Source organism: Lepidothrix coronata, unplaced genomic scaffold, assembly GCF_001604755.1.
Source record: "Lepidothrix coronata isolate B3197 unplaced genomic scaffold, Lepidothrix_coronata-1.0 Scaffold73, whole genome shotgun sequence".
In the NCBI taxonomy this organism is placed as follows: domain Eukaryota; kingdom Metazoa; phylum Chordata; class Aves; order Passeriformes; family Pipridae; genus Lepidothrix; species Lepidothrix coronata.
In genome coordinates this window covers 3,787,328-3,806,269 of record NW_016690253.1, presented here as the reverse complement: position 1 = coordinate 3,806,269, position 18,942 = coordinate 3,787,328, and the positions used below count along the sequence as shown (strand labels likewise).

The 18,942-nt window shown below is 53.1% G+C and overlaps 2 protein-coding genes across 3 annotated transcripts in view; both read left to right on the top strand.

Moving 5' to 3' along the window:
* The window catches only part of EDA (ectodysplasin A), a 65,467-nt gene extending 55,879 nt beyond the window's left edge, over positions 1 to 9,588 (top strand). Inside the window, exons 4-8 of one of the 2 annotated variants that reach the window (XM_017819352.1) lie at positions 2,470 to 2,649; positions 3,930 to 3,964; positions 4,061 to 4,112; positions 6,339 to 6,463; positions 8,330 to 9,588. In XM_017819352.1, the coding sequence (XP_017674841.1) occupies positions 2,470 to 2,649; positions 3,930 to 3,964; positions 4,061 to 4,112; positions 6,339 to 6,463; positions 8,330 to 8,581 (644 nt within the window). In that variant the 3' untranslated portion in view covers positions 8,582 to 9,588. Of the gene's footprint in view, positions 1 to 2,469; positions 2,650 to 3,929; positions 3,965 to 4,060; positions 4,113 to 6,338; positions 6,470 to 8,329 lie in introns of both variants that reach the window. The other variant, XM_017819351.1, reaches the window with a different exon arrangement.
* A 3,711-nt stretch (positions 9,589 to 13,299) lies between these two features.
* Positions 13,300 to 16,186, top strand: LOC108499389 (leucine-rich repeat-containing protein 32-like). Its single transcript, XM_017819144.1, has 2 exons — positions 13,300 to 13,604; positions 14,169 to 16,186. Exons 1-2 carry the CDS (start codon positions 13,380 to 13,382, stop codon positions 16,149 to 16,151), a joined length of 2,208 nt encoding a protein of 735 aa, XP_017674633.1. The 5' UTR covers positions 13,300 to 13,379; the 3' UTR covers positions 16,152 to 16,186.
* The last annotated feature ends 2,756 nt before the right edge of the window (positions 16,187 to 18,942 follow it).

The window sequence follows — 18,942 nt, the reverse complement described above, 5'->3', positions numbered from 1 at the left end:
ATGGAGTCAGTTACCTGGTTTTGCCCCTTGTAACCATCCAAACGCTTCTGGGAGTGCTTTAAAAGCTCACAACAGGTTGTAGGTGACAACAGCTGCAATGGCAACTCTCTGCTTGCTACCTGTTGTAGCTAATGTGTATTTAATTAACAGAACAGTTAGTTGTTCAGCAATTCTCTGTGTCCCTCAAGAGCCCTTCCTGCTCCATCCCCACCATCAACAGCGGGAGCAGCCGAGCTTCCCATGTCTGTCCTATTGTAATAACACGTCAAATCACTTTAATCCTTGGATGCAAACTCCAGATGCACAGCTGAGAGGTGGAAACAGGCCACAGTTAGAGACTTCATTTGTACTGACTCTCAGAAGCAGCATAAAATTTTATGTTGGAGGAGTTTGTCCTAACAAAGCTCAGAAACCCTCAACCCACATTAAATCAGCCCAGCTAATAACAAGTGATGGCTGTGGCGTTCAGAGCAATTCCAGAGGGGCAGGGAGATCTCCTAGAGCTGTATTATATACAGCTGTATAAAACAGTTCAATTTTATGGTATTGTCACATTTAATTCTTTTTAGAGGTACAGCTTATTGTTTGCTGGGCAAGGATTAAGGAGAGCTCCCTGGTCCTGCCTGCTCTGCGTTTCAGAGCCTGCCTGGTATGTGAGTACAGACACCAGGAGACTTGGCAGGCTGCGATTTGGGTGCTGGGACCCTCCCTGGAGAGCTGATAGGGAGGCTGGGGTCCCCTCAGACAAACAAATCAAATATCTTTTGCCTTGTGAGTTTAATAAGTGAGATTTGCTAATGCAGAGAAATAGTTGAAATGACTCGGAGGAGGGGAACGCACAGAAAATGTGGGATGTGCAATTGTCTCACTGCTCAAGCAGCAGCTCCCTTAGTAGCAGACCAGACTTCTGAGGCAGATGAGTTAAACCAGCTGTAATTTGTATCCCTCTTGGGAAGGAAAGCCAGGAGTGACAGCAGCAGCATTCCCGACTCCCTGTGTTCGATCCTCCCTTCGGATGGCCTGGATCTAGGGATGTGAGTGAGAGGAGTTCAGTGTGTTTTAGGGGAAAGAGGTGATGGGTGTGATTCAGGGTGATCAATTCCAAGGCATATCATCAGCCCAAGGAAGGAAATCTCTGGATTAGGGGAAGGCTGGATTGTGGCCAGCTTGGATTGGAAGTCGTGGCTGCTGATCTGGACAGAAATATTGCTGTGGAGATTTGTCCCCTTAAACCTTTCCCCCCCATTTTTTTGGACACTAGTGTTATTTTACTTACCCCTCCTTACTTTAACTTAGTTTTCTGGATGTTTAAATTACCCACACAATTGTCCCACACTGATGTCCATGTGCCCATGTTCCTGGCTAATGGCCACCTAGAGATTTCCACCCCTGTCCTAACTAAAATAGATGGATTTCTCCTTATAGTTTTATCCCATTACAAAGATGGATATTAGTCGAGAAACAAGTACATAAATGTACTTGGAAACTATTCCAATAACCATAATTTCATATCCCAACTGCTGCTGTCATGTAGCAAAGTGTTTAATTCTGTCCTACTGGGGACCTTGTGGCAGCAATTGGAGTGATTTTGCTCCATTTATGTGCTTTGGCATAAAAGCTCCTACGAACTGGCATCTTAATAACTACATCAAAAGAACATAATTTCTGTTGGGGACCTGGAGAATCAGCTGAGGACAGGACAGGTTTTCCCTGCAGACCTGGTTTCAGTCCACTTTGTATTTGTATGAGTAGTTACTGATGTGGTTGTGCCATTTCTCTTTCTGGGGCCACATGATATGTTTGAGGATCATTTTAAGGAAGAAAGTTTTTTTCCATGAAGTTTATAAAGTAACTGGCACAGGTTGCCCAGAGAAGCTGTGGCTGCCCCTGGATCCCTGGAAGTGTCCAAGGCCAGGTTGGACTGGGCAGGGTGTGGAAATGGCTGATCTTTAAGGTCCCTTCCAACCCAAGCCATCCTGTGATTCCACGATTACAACAATTTCCCAGTGCTTCCATCTTCGTGGTGGGGTTAGTCCTTCCCTTACCCCTCCATCCAGAGCCCAACATATTTAATTATTTTGAGGCACAGGCAGCACAGGGGTTCCTCCAGCAACGCTGCAGCTCAGCTCTGAACTGCCCTCTGGAGGAGACCAAGCCGTGGGGATCATCTCCTAATCCTAGTGTGTAACAGGTAGGGAAGATTTCCACTGTTTTCCATCAACAGACGGAAAACTGAGAAACTGTGGAGTGGATCACCTGGACTTTACCACTCCAGCCTTGGCTGGGTCTGTTGGAGCGTCCATGGGTCACGGGGAGCATCCTGACTGTATCCAGAGAGCATCCCAGAGCCGTAGGGCCGTGACCAGCTCTGGGACACACTGCCCCTGAGGGCATCCCCTGCCTGCCGCTCCCTGCAGGTCAAAGCCCACCCCACGTGCAGAAGGTAACACCTGACCTTGTGTTTTCCAGGAAAGAAGGCTGGTCCTCCAGGGCCCAACGGTCCCCAAGGGCCGCCAGGTCCTCCCGGGCCGCAGGGTCCCCCCGGCATTCCCGGCATTCCCGGGATTCCCGGCACAACCGTCATGGGACCGCCCGGCCCCCCTGGCCCGCCAGGCCCTCAGGGACCCCCTGGCCTGCAGGGCCCCTCAGGTGAGAGCTCTGTCCCTCCTCTGCTCGGAGCTGGGGATGCCCCCGGCGCGGGAGATGCCACACGGGAATAAAAGGGCTCCGTGTTCCCCCCGAGGAGTGTCCGGATGTGATGGCACGGCATCCTGGAGCAGGACTCGGGTGTCCTGGGTCAGGTTGGATGGGGCTTGGAGCAACCTGGGCTAGTGGAAGGTGGCAAGAGGTGGAATGAGATGAGCTTTAAGGTCCCTTCCCACCCAAACCAGTCTGTGATTCCATGATTCTTTGCATCAGGACCTGGAAGGCAGGAACCACAGCAGATTGCCACCCCTACCTTCCCTTCCCTCCCCTACCATCCAGAGAAAAATGGTTTTCTCCTGCAGTTCTTGGTTCCATTTTTCTCCATTTCCCTATATCTGCACCACATTATTTCTCCACGGAGTCGTGTGGTGATTGTTTTGCTAAAATCTATGAATTTAATAACTCCTTAAAATGCAGCTTAGTGGACATTCCCACCAGCAATGTTTGTTATATCTACATGAGCAGTTTAATATTAATAAACACATCTCCAGAGATGTCAGAGCTATTACTCTGTAGCCCACATGGCTCAAGGGAAAACTTGGAGACTTCTCAGTTTTTATCTCAGAAATTGTGGAAGTTGTCCCTGCCCACCACAGGGAGTTGGAACTGGATCTTTAAGATCCCTTCCAACCCAAACCACTCTGGATTTCTGGGATTCTGTGATCCTTAATTGCCTGAGCAGAGGCAGGAGCAGCAGGAAGTCTCAGCTCCAGTATCCTGCCACAGGCATCTCCTCCTTAATAGGAGTTTGGCTCCCAGAGAAGGGAGATTTCAGCGTGGAGCTGGGTTGCAATGAATGACCTGAGCTACTGCAGAGGGAAACTTGTCATCTTGGCAGCCAAGAGGCTTTTGGCCACCACAGAGCAGGGAAAGGGTTGTGCAATTTTTCCTTCTAGTGGAAACTGGTTGAATAATGGTTGAATTTTTAATTTTGATGACAGAAATGTGGGATTAAAGTAGGGAAATGTAGGATGAATATTTGTCTTCTTTGTGTATTTTTTTATATGGTTTTAATATTTATATTTTGTATATTTTAATGTTGCCTGCACCCCATACTTGTGGTGCTGTCCTCCTCCTGTTAATGGGGGGTTACTGATTACTATGGGGTAAGAGAAGTTTTATTTCTGTGGGGGTTTAATGGTTATTATGGGGTAAGAGGAGTTTTATTTGTGGGATTCTTCACTCAACCCTCTTCTTCAACAACATGAAATTGCCTTTTGCAGGTGCCACAGACAAGGCCGGCTCCAGAGACATCCAGGTGGGTTGATCTTCCCAGGAAAAAGCCCAGCCTTGGGAGGGGTTTTTGTAAACATTTCCTGGCTACATTTGCTAATGCTGTGTTTGGTGTTTGCAGCCAGCTGTGGTCCACCTTCAAGGCCAAGGCTCAGCAATCCAAGTGAAGAATGGTAAGGATCTCTTGATATTGGTGGTTACTGGAAAGGGCTCATCCTGCACCCGTGACCTCATACCTGGGTCTAATTCCATCCCATTACAGGGCTCCCAGATTTTCCCTGCACCCATGGCCTCGTATCTAGGTCTCAGTGCATCCCATAACACAGCTCCCAGATTTTCCCTGCTGTTATTCCCCAGGACAGTCCAATTCCCCTGCCCAGACTCCATGAGAAGAGTCTCCATTCCCGTTTCCCCTGAGCTCCTGTTTATCTCCCAGGTTATCCCCATCCTGTATATCCCAGTAATTCTGTCCCACTGAATCTCACTCCTGACCTCCAGGTACATTTTGCGCCTCCTCCAACCTGCTGTTGTCCCACCAGTGTTCCCCAGCCCCTCGATGGCCAACCTTTCCTCCCCCCATTCCATTTTAATCCCTCAGCGTATCCTTGTCCTGCCTCATCCCCATTATCATGTGTTTCTCCAGTTTCCCAGTAGTTTAAGGCAGGGGAAGGCACAGTGGTGTGAGGACACAAAGGTGCCCAGGCCACCAGCTCTTCCTGGAATCCTTGAGCATCTCCACCCCCACCAACAGCCTTTAGACCATTATCCCAAGCCCTGCCGAGGCATTTCACATCCACAGGCAGCTCCTTGCTCTCCTCCTCCTCCCTGGATCCCCATCCAAGTTCTCCTCAAGTTCCTGTTCTCTTTGCCAACAGCTGGGGCTCATTCATTCCTGCTGCCTCCCTGCTCTGACTGGGCTGGAGAGGAGCTGGATGTGTTGTCCCCTTTCTGAGTCCCCTTGTGCAGCTCCCTGGGGAGCATAGACAGCCCTGGGACATATCCCCTCATCCCAGACTCCCAAGGGTGGGTGCAGCAGGATGGGGCTGCAGGACCCTGTCCATGAATTCCTGCCTGATACATGGGATGAGGAGGGCTGGCCACTGCTGCTGTGGGAGGGCAGCTTCTCCCTCAGCAGCCATGAGAGTGGGAGCTGGAGTTTCTCTTGGATAGGGCAGTGTGCTTCCAGCTCCCCAAAACTCAAAGGAAACCGTCCGTTCCCGGGAACAATATGAGGGAAAAGATGCCGTTTGCTTGCATTCAGAAAGCAATGATCCCTTTATTACTGGGAGTGCTGAGGGTTTACAGAGGGTGTGCTGCTGTCTAAGAGTGGGAATGCCCTGTGAGTGTCCTTCCCTGCTGCTTGGGAACAATCTGGTGCTGTGAGCCAGGAATTCTGTCCAGCTGCAGCCTGGCGGGCTCGGACGGGGGGCAGGGAGTGGAGAGGGAGGAAAAGAGTGGGATCTGATAAACTGAGGCACCTACAGAGGCTGGCTCAGTTCAGGGCTCACAGCAAAGTCTGTCCCCTGGGTCCATCCAGGGAGCAAAGCTGTGCTTGTGTTGTCAGTTATCCCAGTGCCAGGACTGGGTGGTGGATCCATAAATCCCTGACCTTTTGGTCCCTTGCACTATTTTGTACTATTCTTTCTTCTTTATTTTTTTTTCTAGGGGGTAGGAGGTAGGAAACAGGGTTGACATGTAGAAATCTTCTGATACCTTTTGAGTCCACGAGTGCACCTACACTACTGTTGCAGTCCAGCTCCGGAATGACTTTTTGGAGCAAATTTCCTGATTATTCCTACTCACCACATTTCAGCTTGCAGGGGATGCCCTCCAAAAAGATACCTAATACATCCCACCTATTAATGCACAATGAGTGTGAGGAAGCCAAGCTGGTACAGGAATAATTTTCAAGTATATAAAGTTTGGCAGAAAAGAAACAAAAAACAATGTGGAGGGACCCCAGTTAGGGGTGGGACGTGGTGCAATCTCCTACTTTGTTGTTATTTTGGCTTTTAAAAACCTTGGAGATGTAACGACAAAGTGTTTGTTAAGATAATGCTGGTGGCAAAGTCAGGGATGGGGAAGTCAAGGAATACCAGAATTAAAATCAGTCATGTGACCCTGTTTTTGAGGATGAGGAGAATGACCCTAGATGAGGGCAGGGAGGGTTGTCCCCCAGTCATGCTGTTCACTGCAGGAAATGGGTGTCCCCAGCAAGTGGCAGTGTGATCAGAGCTAGAGGGGAGTCCCAACTATCACACCCTAGTCTTGAATTCTGGGATTGTCCCACTGAATTCCTTGACTTCGGGCTGTGTGACCCCTGCAGTGTGACTGTATTTTTGTGCTCCCGCGCTTTTCCTCTGACAGGTACTGAGTGACTGCCATTTTCTCATACTGAGATCTTTCAGGTGGAGTCCTCAATGACTGGTCTCGCATCACTATGAACCCCAAGGTGTTTAAGCTGCATGCCCGCAGTGGGGAGCTGGAGGTACTGGTGGACGGCACATACTTCATCTATAGTCAGGTAGAAGTGAGTACGGTCCTAGGCTAACTCCTATACTTGTGTTCCAATGGAAGCCTTGCATGAACCACGAGAGGGCTCCAGACAACTACCAAATGCCAACAGCTTGTGTGTCCTTGTAACCGCTTCAGCTCTGGGGTGTGCTCGGGAGGACGTGGTTTCACACACGTTTTGCCGTGACACCGCCCTCAAGAGATTGGTTATCCCCATCCCACACCCACCAGTGCCCTTTGCTCATCCTCCAGTTCTCTGTGCAGTCACTTGCCAGCCCTCCCAAACCTCCCTGCAGAGAGGACTCTGTGCTTTAAAAGAAATGTAGGGCCCAACCCCAGACAGTTCGGAGTCATTTCGAAGCCACGTCGCTCTCTGCAAACATAGGGCTCTTGGCCCAGGTGGTTTGGCCAAACTCCAGCCCAGGTAACTCCCCCTCTCCCGTGTGGCCTCATCCCACACGATGCACCAGCAGCGGGATGGCTCCGCTGCCGCCTTGGTTGGTGCCAATGATGGATGTCCCCACCTGCTTCTGCAGAAAGGGCTAAACAAAGAGAGAAACTGCTGTGTTCTGATAGACTGTGCAGCTAATAAGGCATCATTTCCTCTCCCCGTTCAAATCCAAAGCAGGATAAGGATTGTCATTTAACACACTGCTCCCAGTGCCCCACAAATCTCCGATGGGAATCGCTGAGCCGGGTGGAGTGTGAGCCATGGGCTCTCCCCTGCCAGGGCACTCAGGTGTCCACCCATCCCTGGGCTGAAAAACTGATTCTGGGGCAGATGTTAGCAAGCCAGGAGGGTTTCTGTGTGGCAGCTACAGCTGAGCAAATTCCACCTTCCTCCATGTTTCTAATATCACTCCTGTTCAGTTGGCAGCTCCACTGGGACTTTACCAAGTCAGATAAAGTGGGCTGTGGATGTCAGATGCTCTTCCATGGAACTGGTGATGTGTCTGATTTGGATGGGGACAGGAAAAATAACTCCACACGGGCCAAAGTATAATTGTTTTGCAATTAGCCTAATGCTAATTGCTGCCACATGGCCTCTGAAGCCTTGTCATTTGTGGTCCATCAAGGAAAAAAGGGATCCAGTCTTGTGAAGTTCCCGAGGTCACAGGGTGTAGACTAGGAAGAATTAGCAGATTCCTCCAAAGTGGCTGGATTTCCTCTCTCAGGAAGGAGCAGTTCCCTGGGACTGACTTCTCCTTGGACAGGTCTTCCTCATGCAGTTCTTTGGAATCAGTGTGGGAGAGGGTTAAGTAAGGAACAGTCGAGTCACAGGGACTTGGTTACTAGACCTGGAAGTTAAATCAGTAGGAACACTGTAGGGTGATTTCCTTCCAAGCTGTGGAAGTTGGGAGAGCGCTTTCCCTGGAATAGCTTGTGCCTCTGGAAGCACCTCGAGTCCAGTTACCCAGGAGGCAGCTCCCAGTACACCTTAGGGCAGTTCTGCTGTCACCACTAAAGGAGGCTCATGGGACCGGGAAGCAGGACTGGCCAGGTAAGTGCAAGAGGCCTTCAGTCAAATGTGTCTGTCTGTCTGTGGGATGAGAAGCTGTTTGTAGCACACAGGGTGCTCTGCACAGCTCTGCACTGGGGCCTGTGCAGGTCATTTTCCCTGTAATAAGCAGGATTTGTAGCTCAGCCTTAGACACATGGATTAATGGATTCTTGCATGCTTAGTCTGAAGCGGAATACAAGAGTTTCCTGGTTGGCTTGGGGTTCTTCTGCCTCACACAAGCCAACCTCCTGTGAGCACAGGTGTGCTGGAGCCAAGGAGGGGCTCGTTAGCCAGGGAACACCGAGAGGAATGTGGACTTGCTCCCCGTGCACCAGTCCCCTCCCTAACACCTTTCTTCTCCCTGCTTCACATCAGGTATACTACATAAACTTCACAGATTTTGCCAGCTATGAGGTGGTGGTGGATGAAAAGCCCTTTCTGCAATGCACTCGGAGTATTGAGACCGGCAAGACCAACTTCAATACCTGCTACACGGCCGGGGTCTGCCTCCTTAAGGCCAGGCAGAAGATCGCTGTGAAAATGGTCCATGCTGACATCTCCATCAACATGAGCAAGCACACAACTTTCTTTGGGGCCATACGCCTGGGAGATGCACCAGCATCCTAGAGGAACTTGGCATGGCCAAGGATGCTCACAGAACTGCACAGTGCTGCTGTTCATAAGCGTATCAGTATTTCAGGGGGTTCTGTAATCCGGCCGTAAAGAAAACTGATCCAGAGCTATTTATTCCTATATGTGAATGCAGGAAGCACAATTGTCCTCTGTGACTTGCGTGGAGACTTGGATCAAAAAAAAAAAAAAAGAAAAAAAAAAGCTGGTTGCAAAAGCATTGTGAGGAAGAAGGGCTGTTGTGTCTGCCTTGTCTCAGTATTTCAAGTATTACTGCACTGATACTCTGCTCTGTGATCTTCACACGAGGCTTGTCGGGAGAGCTGTGGGTCTCTGCTTTTATGTTGCACTAGCAAGAGCATCCCAGGCGGTAGCGGGAGCAGACAGACTCCCGTCCCAATTGTCCCAGCCAGGCACTCCTGCTTCTGCACGCTAACCAGAGCAAGGAAGGGGGCTGCTGGTTTCCTGCCTTCCCAGTGGGAACTGGAACGGCCGCGGGTGCGGAGGGAGGTGGGTGAGGCAGGGTCGTGGTGTTTACATTCATCCTCAGGAGCGTGGGCGAGGAAGGCGAGGAAGTGCCTCTTCCCAGAGCTTGGAAGCAAAAGCAGGAAGTGCAAGAGGAAGAGGAATCCTTACTAGAGCAGGCTTAGCAGATAGGAAACTGCCTCCACATTCCAGAAACCACCAAATCCCAAAGAAAACGCCGGTTCCCGGGTCCAGGCCTCTGCTCCTTTCAGTTCCAGCCCTTACCCCAGAGGTAACTTTGCCCCGCCGGGGGCTGCCTTAAAGTACTGCTGCTGTTACAGCACGTTCTGTTTGGTTGGGGGTATTTTGTTTTGGGGGGATTTTTTTTTGGTTTTTGTTTTGTCCTTTTTAATTAATATTTTGCAAACCAGAACACATTTCTACAGGCTTCACTGAGCCGCGTAGAGCAGACACAAGTACTTGTGAGAACACTCGGAGGAAGTTTGTCATGTTTAAGAATAAAATATTCAATCAGGAAATTTATTTCTTTTTCTGTTTTAATAGCAACTGTCCTGCTTTTAGATGTAGTTTTTAGCCTTCCTCCCCCCCACCCCTTTCTTCTTGGCACCCTTCTACCTTAAATAAGTGGTGATGGAGTCTCTAGCAAAGAAAAAAAATAATTGTATTTTAAAATCTGGTCCAGCATGAAGTCACCACTTTTTCTTTTCTCTGAGCCCTGCTGAGTCTAGTCATAACTCGATTTCTGGTGACTAATAGAAGAGCTGAGACACTATTGTTTCTTTTGGCTTCTTGAGCAACTCTCTCCCGTTACCTCCCCTCAGCTGGGGAGACCTAAAGCCATAAGATGTGCTGGAGCTGAGGAGAGGCCGAAGCGCAAATTGCTCTGTTGTGTCAGCCCTTGGCTCGCACTCCTCTGGGTTGGGGTTTTGTTTCCCTGCATTTCTTTTCAGAGCCTGTTTTTGCTTTCAAGAGGGCAGTGAAGTGGCAGTCTGTTGTAGCAAATGAGACAAGTCCCAAACTGGCTTCTTCAGCCTGGAGAAGGAAAGGTTTTGGGGAGACCTCAGAGCCCCCTCCAGTGCCTAAAGGGGCTCCGAGAGAGCTGGAGAGGGACTCTGGACAAGGGGTGGAGTGACAGGACAAGGGGGAATGACTTCCCACTGCCACAGGGCAGGCTGAGATGGGATATTGGGAAGGAATTGTTGGCTGGGAGGGTGGTGAGGCCCTGGCACAGGTTGCCCAGAGAAGCTGTGGCTGCCCCATCCCTGGAAGTGCCCAAGGCCGGGTTGGATGGGGCTTGGAGGAACCTGGGCTAGTGGAAGGTGTCCCTGCCCATGGCAGGGGGTGGAATGAGTTGATCTTTAAGGTCCCTCCCAACTCAGCCATCCCGTGATTCCGTGATCTCAGTGATGGCTCCACCTCCATGCAGAGGTGGCTCAGCCCTGGTCACCTGCAGGGACGTGTCCGGGACATGTCCCAGCACTGCTGTGGCCACGGGAGCGTCCGCCCTGCCTGAAGCATTCCTGGCTCCATCACTTTTCCGTAGTGAGTGATCTCCCTTGCCAAGTGTTGCAGTTACTGGGAGATAAATATTCCTCGGGGGCTCTGGCGTTGGCCGCGGCCTCACTATTCACAGGGGCCCTGCAGTTTGTAAAACAACTGCGTGACAAATGGGCTGCTCTTGCTTTTTAGTGGGTTGTCCTCCCTTCAGCCTCAACATGTAGGACTGGCAAGAGCCTTGAGGGCTCTTCTCTGGGCTTTGTGGTTTATTTCCTTTAAAATGGATTAAGAAGGACATGTTCCCCTGACAAGAATGAAGGGGGACAACTGTATGTAGTGAGAACATTAAGCAAATCGTTAACAGAATTGCTTTAGAACAGGCCTGAGCAGCAAGGCTGGGGACAGGCATAAATAACAGGGGCTTTGGGAGAGCTGTGGATGGAGTTTGCATTTTTGTTCCCCACTGACAGGATCTGAGATGTGCTCCATGGCTGCTGGCAGGGGGAGGCAGAGGGAGAATCCCTTCTCTCCATAAAAGCCCCGCGCCACTGTCCCCTCTCTGGTGTGTGCCTGGGATGCAGGAGGAGAGCAGGAGGGAGTGATTCCTGCATGGAATGTGTTAACAGTCTTTTTCTCATGCTCACTACATCGAAGTGTGAGCTCAGTGTAGCCGAGTTGGAGAGCAGAGAACTGCTGACTGCAGGTGGCCTTGGCAAGTAAAGCTCCTTCCTGCTCTTGGTGTTCCCGGAGAGATGTCCTTCACTGGCCACACCAGGAGTTTCCATGGAAGGTCTGTACAGCCACAGCAGAGTGTTGGCTGTGCTTGTGTGACAGGACAGGAAAGGTGAAGCATCTCCATCCTTTGGGGGTGTGAGAGGCGCCGTCCCCTCGTTGGGCTCAGAGCTGCTCAGGATTCACCTTCCTGCTCTCGGCATCAGGGGAATGCACGGAAAGAAGCCCGGATCCGATGGACTTGGATAACCAGGTACCTTCCTGCCTCCGAAATACCCAGGCTGGGAGCATCTGTCACCCACGGCTGTGACGTGGGCCGGGGGATTTATCCTCTCTTCCTCCACACCCATGTCCTGCTGCTCAATCCTCACATCCTTTGGAGACCTGTCCTGTGAAAGCCTCAGGGGGAACGGACCCCTCTGGAGCCCTGGGAGCCAGCGTGGAGGGCAGGAAGGACAAGAAGCATAGGATACCCTGGGGTTTCAGGAGCAGGTCTCTCCCTGTTTGTTCTGTGAGGTTCACTTTGCCTTTATCACAATCCCAGAAAAGCCCCTCAGTGTTTGCCGGTGCCTCACCCGGCTCTTGTCCACACCCAGTGCTCCTGCAAAGGGAGTTCACAGCCCTGGGATGCGAGTGCCCAGGGATTCTCCGCAGAATCAGGGACTTTTCAGCTGGTGCCATGGGCCGTGCAGACCCATGTCCAACAACTGGGGGTGCAGGAGGAGCAGCCGGGCTTCCCCGGGCAGTGCTGGGGCTGGGTGCACCAGGGCTGGAGCAGTGGCCAGTTCCTCTTTTGGGGCTCCACATTCACTGCTGGTGGGAGAGGAGATGAGGGCTGAGGGTTCATCCAGAGGTCGGTGTTTCCCTGGCAGGGTCTCACATCTGCACAGATGTGCTGTGTGCTCACAGCTGCCTCGGCCCAGGACACCAGCCCTGGCCTTGGGGAGCTGTCACCCTGTCCTGCCTGCTGGGGACCTTGGTCCTGCTCGAGGCTCAACCACATCCTGACATGACAAAGCTCCTCAGAGGGTGAGGGGCAGCCACAGCAGAAGCCAGGCTGCTGCTTCTTCCAGATGTGTATGCTTAATACATAAACATATTATCTGTGTTTATTTATTTATGTGGTTTATGTCTATATAATAGTTTTTTTCCTGCCAGACACCTCTAGGACTAGAGCACGAGCTCCACAGCTGAAACTCCACATCCCTGGGTAACCCCTCGACAGCCTGGAGCTGCTCCTTCAGATGGAATTGGCCACACTGGGCCAAAAACCCCAAAACTGTGCATTTTGGAGAACACCCTGTGAAGCACAAGGGTGAAGCATCCCCGGGGAGTGTATCAGCACTAGGTGGCACAGGGACACAGACATGCCACACACCCTGTGTGTGAGGTGCAGCTCTGGGTGCCCAGATCCCACCTGGAGCTGCCACAGGGACAGTTCCCGTCTGGTTCCTGCCCTCGGTGAGGAGGGGACCTGGCAGCCGTCCTGGTGGGGACATGAGGAGCACTGGCAGCACAGCAGACTCTGGGGAGGAAGAGGAGGATGAGGGGGATGCCAGCTCTGCACATCCCGCTGGGAAGCTGAACCCCAGGGAGCCGTTGTCTCCCGAGGAGGGGCAGGTGCTGCAGGAGAGTCCCCCGGGCTAGGCTGTGGCGGCTGGGGAGGGGAATTTCTCGGTGTGACGGGCTCACCTGCGGCCCGGGGCTGCCGGGAATCCCACGGTGATGCCCGATGGCCACAGCCGGGAGCTCAGTCCCTGGCTCAGGATGGCCATGGAGCCCTCGCTGGCTGCTCCCGGTGCCCTCGGCACCAGCTGCCCGACAGGAGCTGGCACAGGGCACAGCCTGTCCCTGGCACAGGGAAGCTGCTCGGGGGAACTCCCCAAACCCGCTCGGCTCTCCCAAGTGCCACTTCTGCCTCCTGGCGTTTGATGTCACACTCGGTCACCCCGATCACCTGAGCACCCTCCTCCCATCCCGCCGTTTCTCTTTCCCTTCCCTGCAGTGCTTTCTGCACTGTTTTTCCCCCTCTTCAGGCTTATGTCTTTCTTTTCCCACTTCCGTAGCTACGAACACCCACATGCCTTATCTCCTTCCCCCATCCCATCCTGAAGCCTATTTATACAGAGCCTGGCTCCTGCCCAGCTTGCCGGAGAGCGCCGGAGGAGCGGGACAGGGCTGGCAGCGCCCGCAGCCCAACATGCTCTTGGCTGAAAGGGGATGTTTGCTGCTCTGGCTGCTCCCATCCATCCTCAGTGCCCAGTCTAGCACGGATTCGAGGCCCAGGTCCATGCCCTGCCAGCAGGTAAGGCTGTTTTCCCAGGAGCACCTGGGCTGGTATGGCTCCAGCAGCATCGCTGGGGCTGTGAGCATCCCTCTGGGTCTCCTCCCCATGGCTCTCACCTCCCTCCATCTCTTTAACCTTCCCAGCCTCTCCTCTTTTCCTATCTGTGAACCAGTCTCCTGCGAGGTGATCCCAGCATCCAGCTGTTACCATGTCCCTGCCGTGCCCAAGATGCTCAAAGGCAGGATGGAGCACAGGGATTCCAACAGCTGCTATCGATGTCAGAAAGGCATTTGGGAGCCTGGATGGGGAACAGCTGGTTTCTGTCCCCCCCAGAGAGAAATCAGCTGCTCCCCATCCAGGCTTCCAATTCCAGAGCAAACCAGTTTGGAGCGAGAGGGAAGGTATAGCCCACCACAGCACTTTTCCTCTGCCTAAACAGGGATGCTCTGAACCAACTGGGCATGAGAAGAGGGAACAGTCTCATTTCCACTTGCTCATTCCCATCTTGGACAGCAGCTGGCTTGGCTGGAGCTGTGGTTTGTAGCCCCCCCTCGTGCTCACAGCTCTCCTGTCTTTCCACAGAGCCCCACAAAGGTGTCCTGCAAAGGAGTCGGCCTGCAGAAGTTTCCCAAGGAGCTTGGCCAAGGAATTAAGCACCTTGAACTCTCCAACAACTTCATCCGAAACCTGTCAGATGGCTATATTCCAGGATTTGGGCAGCTGGAGTACCTGGATATGTGCTTCAACCAGCTGGAAGCCGTGTCAGCCACCACCCTGGCTCAGCTGCCCCGGCTGCGCTCGCTCCTCCTGGGATCAAACCACCTGGACCGGAATTTCTTGGCTAATGGGGAAGCCTTCCATCTGCTCAGGAATATAGAGGTCCTGGACCTGTCAGGGAATAACCTGGAGAACCACATGGCAGGCTGGTACATCAGCAACCTCACCAGCCTCAGGGTGCTGGATCTCTCCAGGAACAAGATGACCAAGCTGCTGGCAGGGACCTTCCGGAGCACTCCAGGGCTGCGAGAGCTCGATCTCAGCAACAACTACATCATGGAAATCCAGGAGGGAGCTTTTGAGCCTCTGCAAGAGCTGGAGGTGGTAAACTTGGCTTTGAACTCCATCCAGTGTATCTCTGGCTTCAGCCTCACACAGCTGCGAGTTTTAAACCTCAGCCACAACGCCCTGGAGCTCTTCACCTCCGAGGAGGGAGTGGAGCCCTACCTGCTCCAAGTGCTCGACTTGAGCCATAACAGACTCCTCTATTTCCCAGAGCTCCCCAAAGTCAATGATCTCACACACTTAAACCTTTCCAACAACCTTATTTCTTCCCTGCTCCCAGGCTCACACCGGCTGGAGGACTTTGTCCTGCCCTACAAGGAGATGGGGCGGTTCAACAGGACCGTGCGTCCCGAGGCCGCTCTGACACACGTGGCTGACTTGGACCTCAGCAATAACCGCCTGGAGCTGTTCCCATTTACCTTCTTCCACAGCCTGGGCTCCCTGCACAGCCTCAGCCTGGCTATGAACTGTCTCCAGGAGGTGGCCAGGGAGTATCTCACCAATGGCACAGAGTCTGCTGACCCCTCTCCTGCTCCAGCAGAGCGCACTGAGCTCTCCGTGCGCTCCCTGGACCTCCACAGCAATGCCCTCCGAGTGCTGCCACGCTGGTTCTTCGATTCTCTGCCTCAGCTGGAAACCATGGACCTGGGCTCCAACCACCTCCAGCCTTGCGAGGGCCAGGGAAGTGACCAGGGAGGGGATTTGGGAGGGAGGTCTCACGTTCCAGCCCCTGGAGACACCTGCACCCCCTTCTACAATGTGCCTCGCTTGAAGCACCTCAGCCTTCGCGAGAACAACATCACCAGGCTGCACCCCCACGCCTTCAACAGGACCCCGCTGCTCTCCCTGGACCTGTCGGGGAACAGGGACTTGTCTGTGCCCACGGGAGCCCTGGGGGGGCTGGAGCTCTCCCTGCAGGAACTCTCTCTGAGGGGCAACCAGATGGACGAGAGCCGGGCAGCGCTGCCCTGCCTGGGCACACTCCGAGTCCTGGACCTCGCCGGGAACCGTCTGAGCGCTTTGCCTGCAGGTCTGTCCTGCTCCCCACTGGAAAGCCTGGACGTTCGGAATAACAGCCTGAAGACATTGGGAAAACTTGTGAGCCGGTCCCACAGGCTGAGGGAGGTGTCCCTGGCCGGGAACCCCTTCAGCTGCTGCTCTCTGGGCTGGCTGGACTCGCTGCGTGCGGCCGGCGTGGCCGTGCAGGACCTGGGCGACGCCCAGTGCTCCTTCCAGGACCGTGGCTGGAACATCTCAGCTGGGATCACCAGCTCTCCCCGGTGGCTCTGTCCCCAGCCCAAGGGCACTGGCTCGCTGGCTCTGCTCGTGGTCCTGGTGGGCCTCTCCCTCCTCAGTGCCGGGGCTTTCTGCCTCCTGAGGAGAGGCCAGAAGGCTCCGGGCTGTGCGGGACTCCGGAGCAACAGGGTGGGGGTCTCCTCGCCCCACCCCAAAGGAGAGGGGCCAGCCCAGGAGAGGCCACCAGACATGGTCACCAAAGTGTAGCCTCTAACTGTAGCAATCAGTCAGAACTCTAATTATTATTAATAATATTAATATTAATCATATTATTGTGGTCTCCTCACTGGTTTCTGCGGGATCCCTTTAAATCAATCACGCTCTGCTGTGGGATGGGAGTTGTCTCCATTGGGGCCACCTGGGTGTTTCCCAGCTTTCCCAGAAGTCCCTGTCTGCCTTTCAAGAAGGTTTAATAGCTCTGCTAAATACCTGCTGTTGCTTCTGAAGCATTCCTCAGTCTGGTGAGGGGCAGGAAATGGGAATGGTGCTTGGTGATGGCTCTGAGGGTGGGTTGCAGTGCTGGGGTGGGGAGGGGGTTTCTGTGGGACCCTGCTCGTCCTTCTGCTGCCTTTCCCTGCCAAGCTTTCATCTGAATGGTGCTGTGGAGCTGGCAGGGCTTACAGTGCTCCCAGGCACTGCTGTGGGTGTCTCCTCACCCACTGAGATTGTGGGAATGAGAGAAGTGGGAGTCTGTGCTGTCACCAGCCCTTCAGTTGGGTGCAGGACATCCCACCCTCGGTGCCTGGACCCCCGAGGTGATGGTGGCAGGGACAGCTGGTCCTATCCTGGGTCTCTTCTTTGCTTCTCCCCAGAAGTGTCCTCTGTCCTGGGGTGGCACCTGGGCTCTCTGGGGCAGGGTCCTGCCTTCCCATGTGCCCAGGAGGCCCATGGCAGCAGGTGGGTGAGCTCAGTGTGTCCCTCACATCATGCCAGCCTCCTTCCCCAGCCCAGCACTCCGTGACGTTACAGGGACACTTTGGGGCCACCTGCCCATAGCCCAGAATGCTGCTGTCGCCTTCGGTGGGTGTTTCTGGTGTAGTTTTTGTGCCCTCTGTTCCTCACTTAACCCCTCCCAGGCTGTGCTCCCCTCACATGTCACCAGGAAACATCCTGCCTTTTGTGCTGCTGCTAAGCTCTCAGAGGGCTGGAGCCTTGGTGCCACCCAGAGCCGGGTGACCGAGGGGACAGTGGGGAGCAGCAGGGACACCACGTGCCACGGGGCGCTCAGGGACACCCTGCACTGCCGGGCACTCGGTGCCAGGCACTGCCCTGAGCTCCTGAGTGCTCCCGGGCCGTGTTTATCCAGCGCTGCTGACGCAGGATGTGTCGTGTCCCCGGGAGCAGCAGCAGCTGGGGGAGGATGATGGCCTGCTGGGGGGTGGTGGCACTTGGGGACAGCGGCTGCTGATGCCTGGAGTTTCCTTCAGGAATTAAAGCATCTGCTAAAAAACGTCCTGAAAACAGGAGAAAGGCTTGTGGTACTGGTATTAACCCACAGGGAAGGCTCCCAAAGGCACAAAGCTGGGCTCGATGATCTCAAAGGACTTTTCCAACCTTAAGGGTTCTGTAAAGCTCAGGGAAAGGGGGAAAAGAGGGATGGTGGCCTGGCAGTGGGACAGGGAGGCTGCCTGAGCCTGGGGAGGGGAAGTTAAGCTTAAAACAGATAAGAAAGCCTGAAGAACCTCCAAGGCCAAGGAAGGGCTGTGAAGGTATGGAAAATGAGCCAGGGAAATGGTGTGCTGGGTTATTACATTTATTGATGTCCATCTGCCTTCCCAATTCGCAGAAAAACAGGATTCCAGGTTGTGTCTCATGGATTTGACAAGAACTGAATCCACGTCAGTGCCAAGGGCAATGTCCTCTTCTCCCAGTCACAGGAAAAGCTTGGCCAGGAGCAGGGCACAGGGTGAGCACCCAGGGCCTGTGCTGGCACAGGGGACAACGAGGTGGGACCGAACCACATTCACAGCAGGAACCAGCACAAGGCCAAGAGAAACCCGGGGTATGTCCTGTGCCTGCACTGCCCCTCATCTAGAGCTTCCCAGGCTTTAGGGGAAATGGTTTCCCTATCCCGGGCGTGTCTTGGCATCTCAAGCTTTTTCTTCATCCAAAAGGAGGATAAAAGATCTGTGGAATATTGAAATTCGAACAAATAAAGTGAGGATGCCAAAAATGTTGCATTTGAGTCAGGCTGGGAGGCAGCAGGAGTGTAAATTTTGGTCTGACAAAAAAAAGCAGCGGTGGGTGAAATGTTGTGACCATTGACAAATTTTCTAGAGAACTCGTTGAGAAATCCAGCAAAACTCATTCTTTCCAGTGGAAAGCCTTCACATTTCTCTGGATCTGCATTTTCATAGAATAATAGATTTTTATCAAAAATTTCCAACAAGCCGTTCCTCTAACCCAGGAGGAAATTATCTTCCCTGCAACTCAATTATAGCACCTTTTTAGTCCCTTTTTTCTTCCCTCTTTTTTTCTCTTTCTCTCTATGGGGATGAACCAGAGCCTCACCTACTTCCAGACCTGAGGAATATCCTGGGAGCTGATGGCAGATCTCACCCCTCAAGCCACCACAGCCCAGCAGAGTAGGGAGAATGCTCCTCACCCTCTGCATTAAGCAGAGCTGAAATGAACCTGAATCTCACCAATGCTGATGAGATAATGAAGATCACGTGCTTCAGGCTGTTTCACCCAGCTGAAGGTATGTCCCCCTCCAGAAATGCTGCTGGAGGTACCATTTCTTTTATTTTTTCCTGATACTGCTGCAATACCCATTCCCAAATAGGATTGATCTCATCAAGCCCTGTCCTGGTGCTCCCCGTGCTGGGCTGCCTTGGACGTGCTCCTAGGGAATGTGGTGCTTATTCTACAGCTTTGGGATGGGACAGGAGGCTGGTGGCACCTCCAGGACACCAGCCCATGCATCCCTCCCATGCCTAGGGCTGTGCTGCCGCTGCTTCCCGTTATCCCTCTCTGCCACAGCAGCTCTGACTCAACA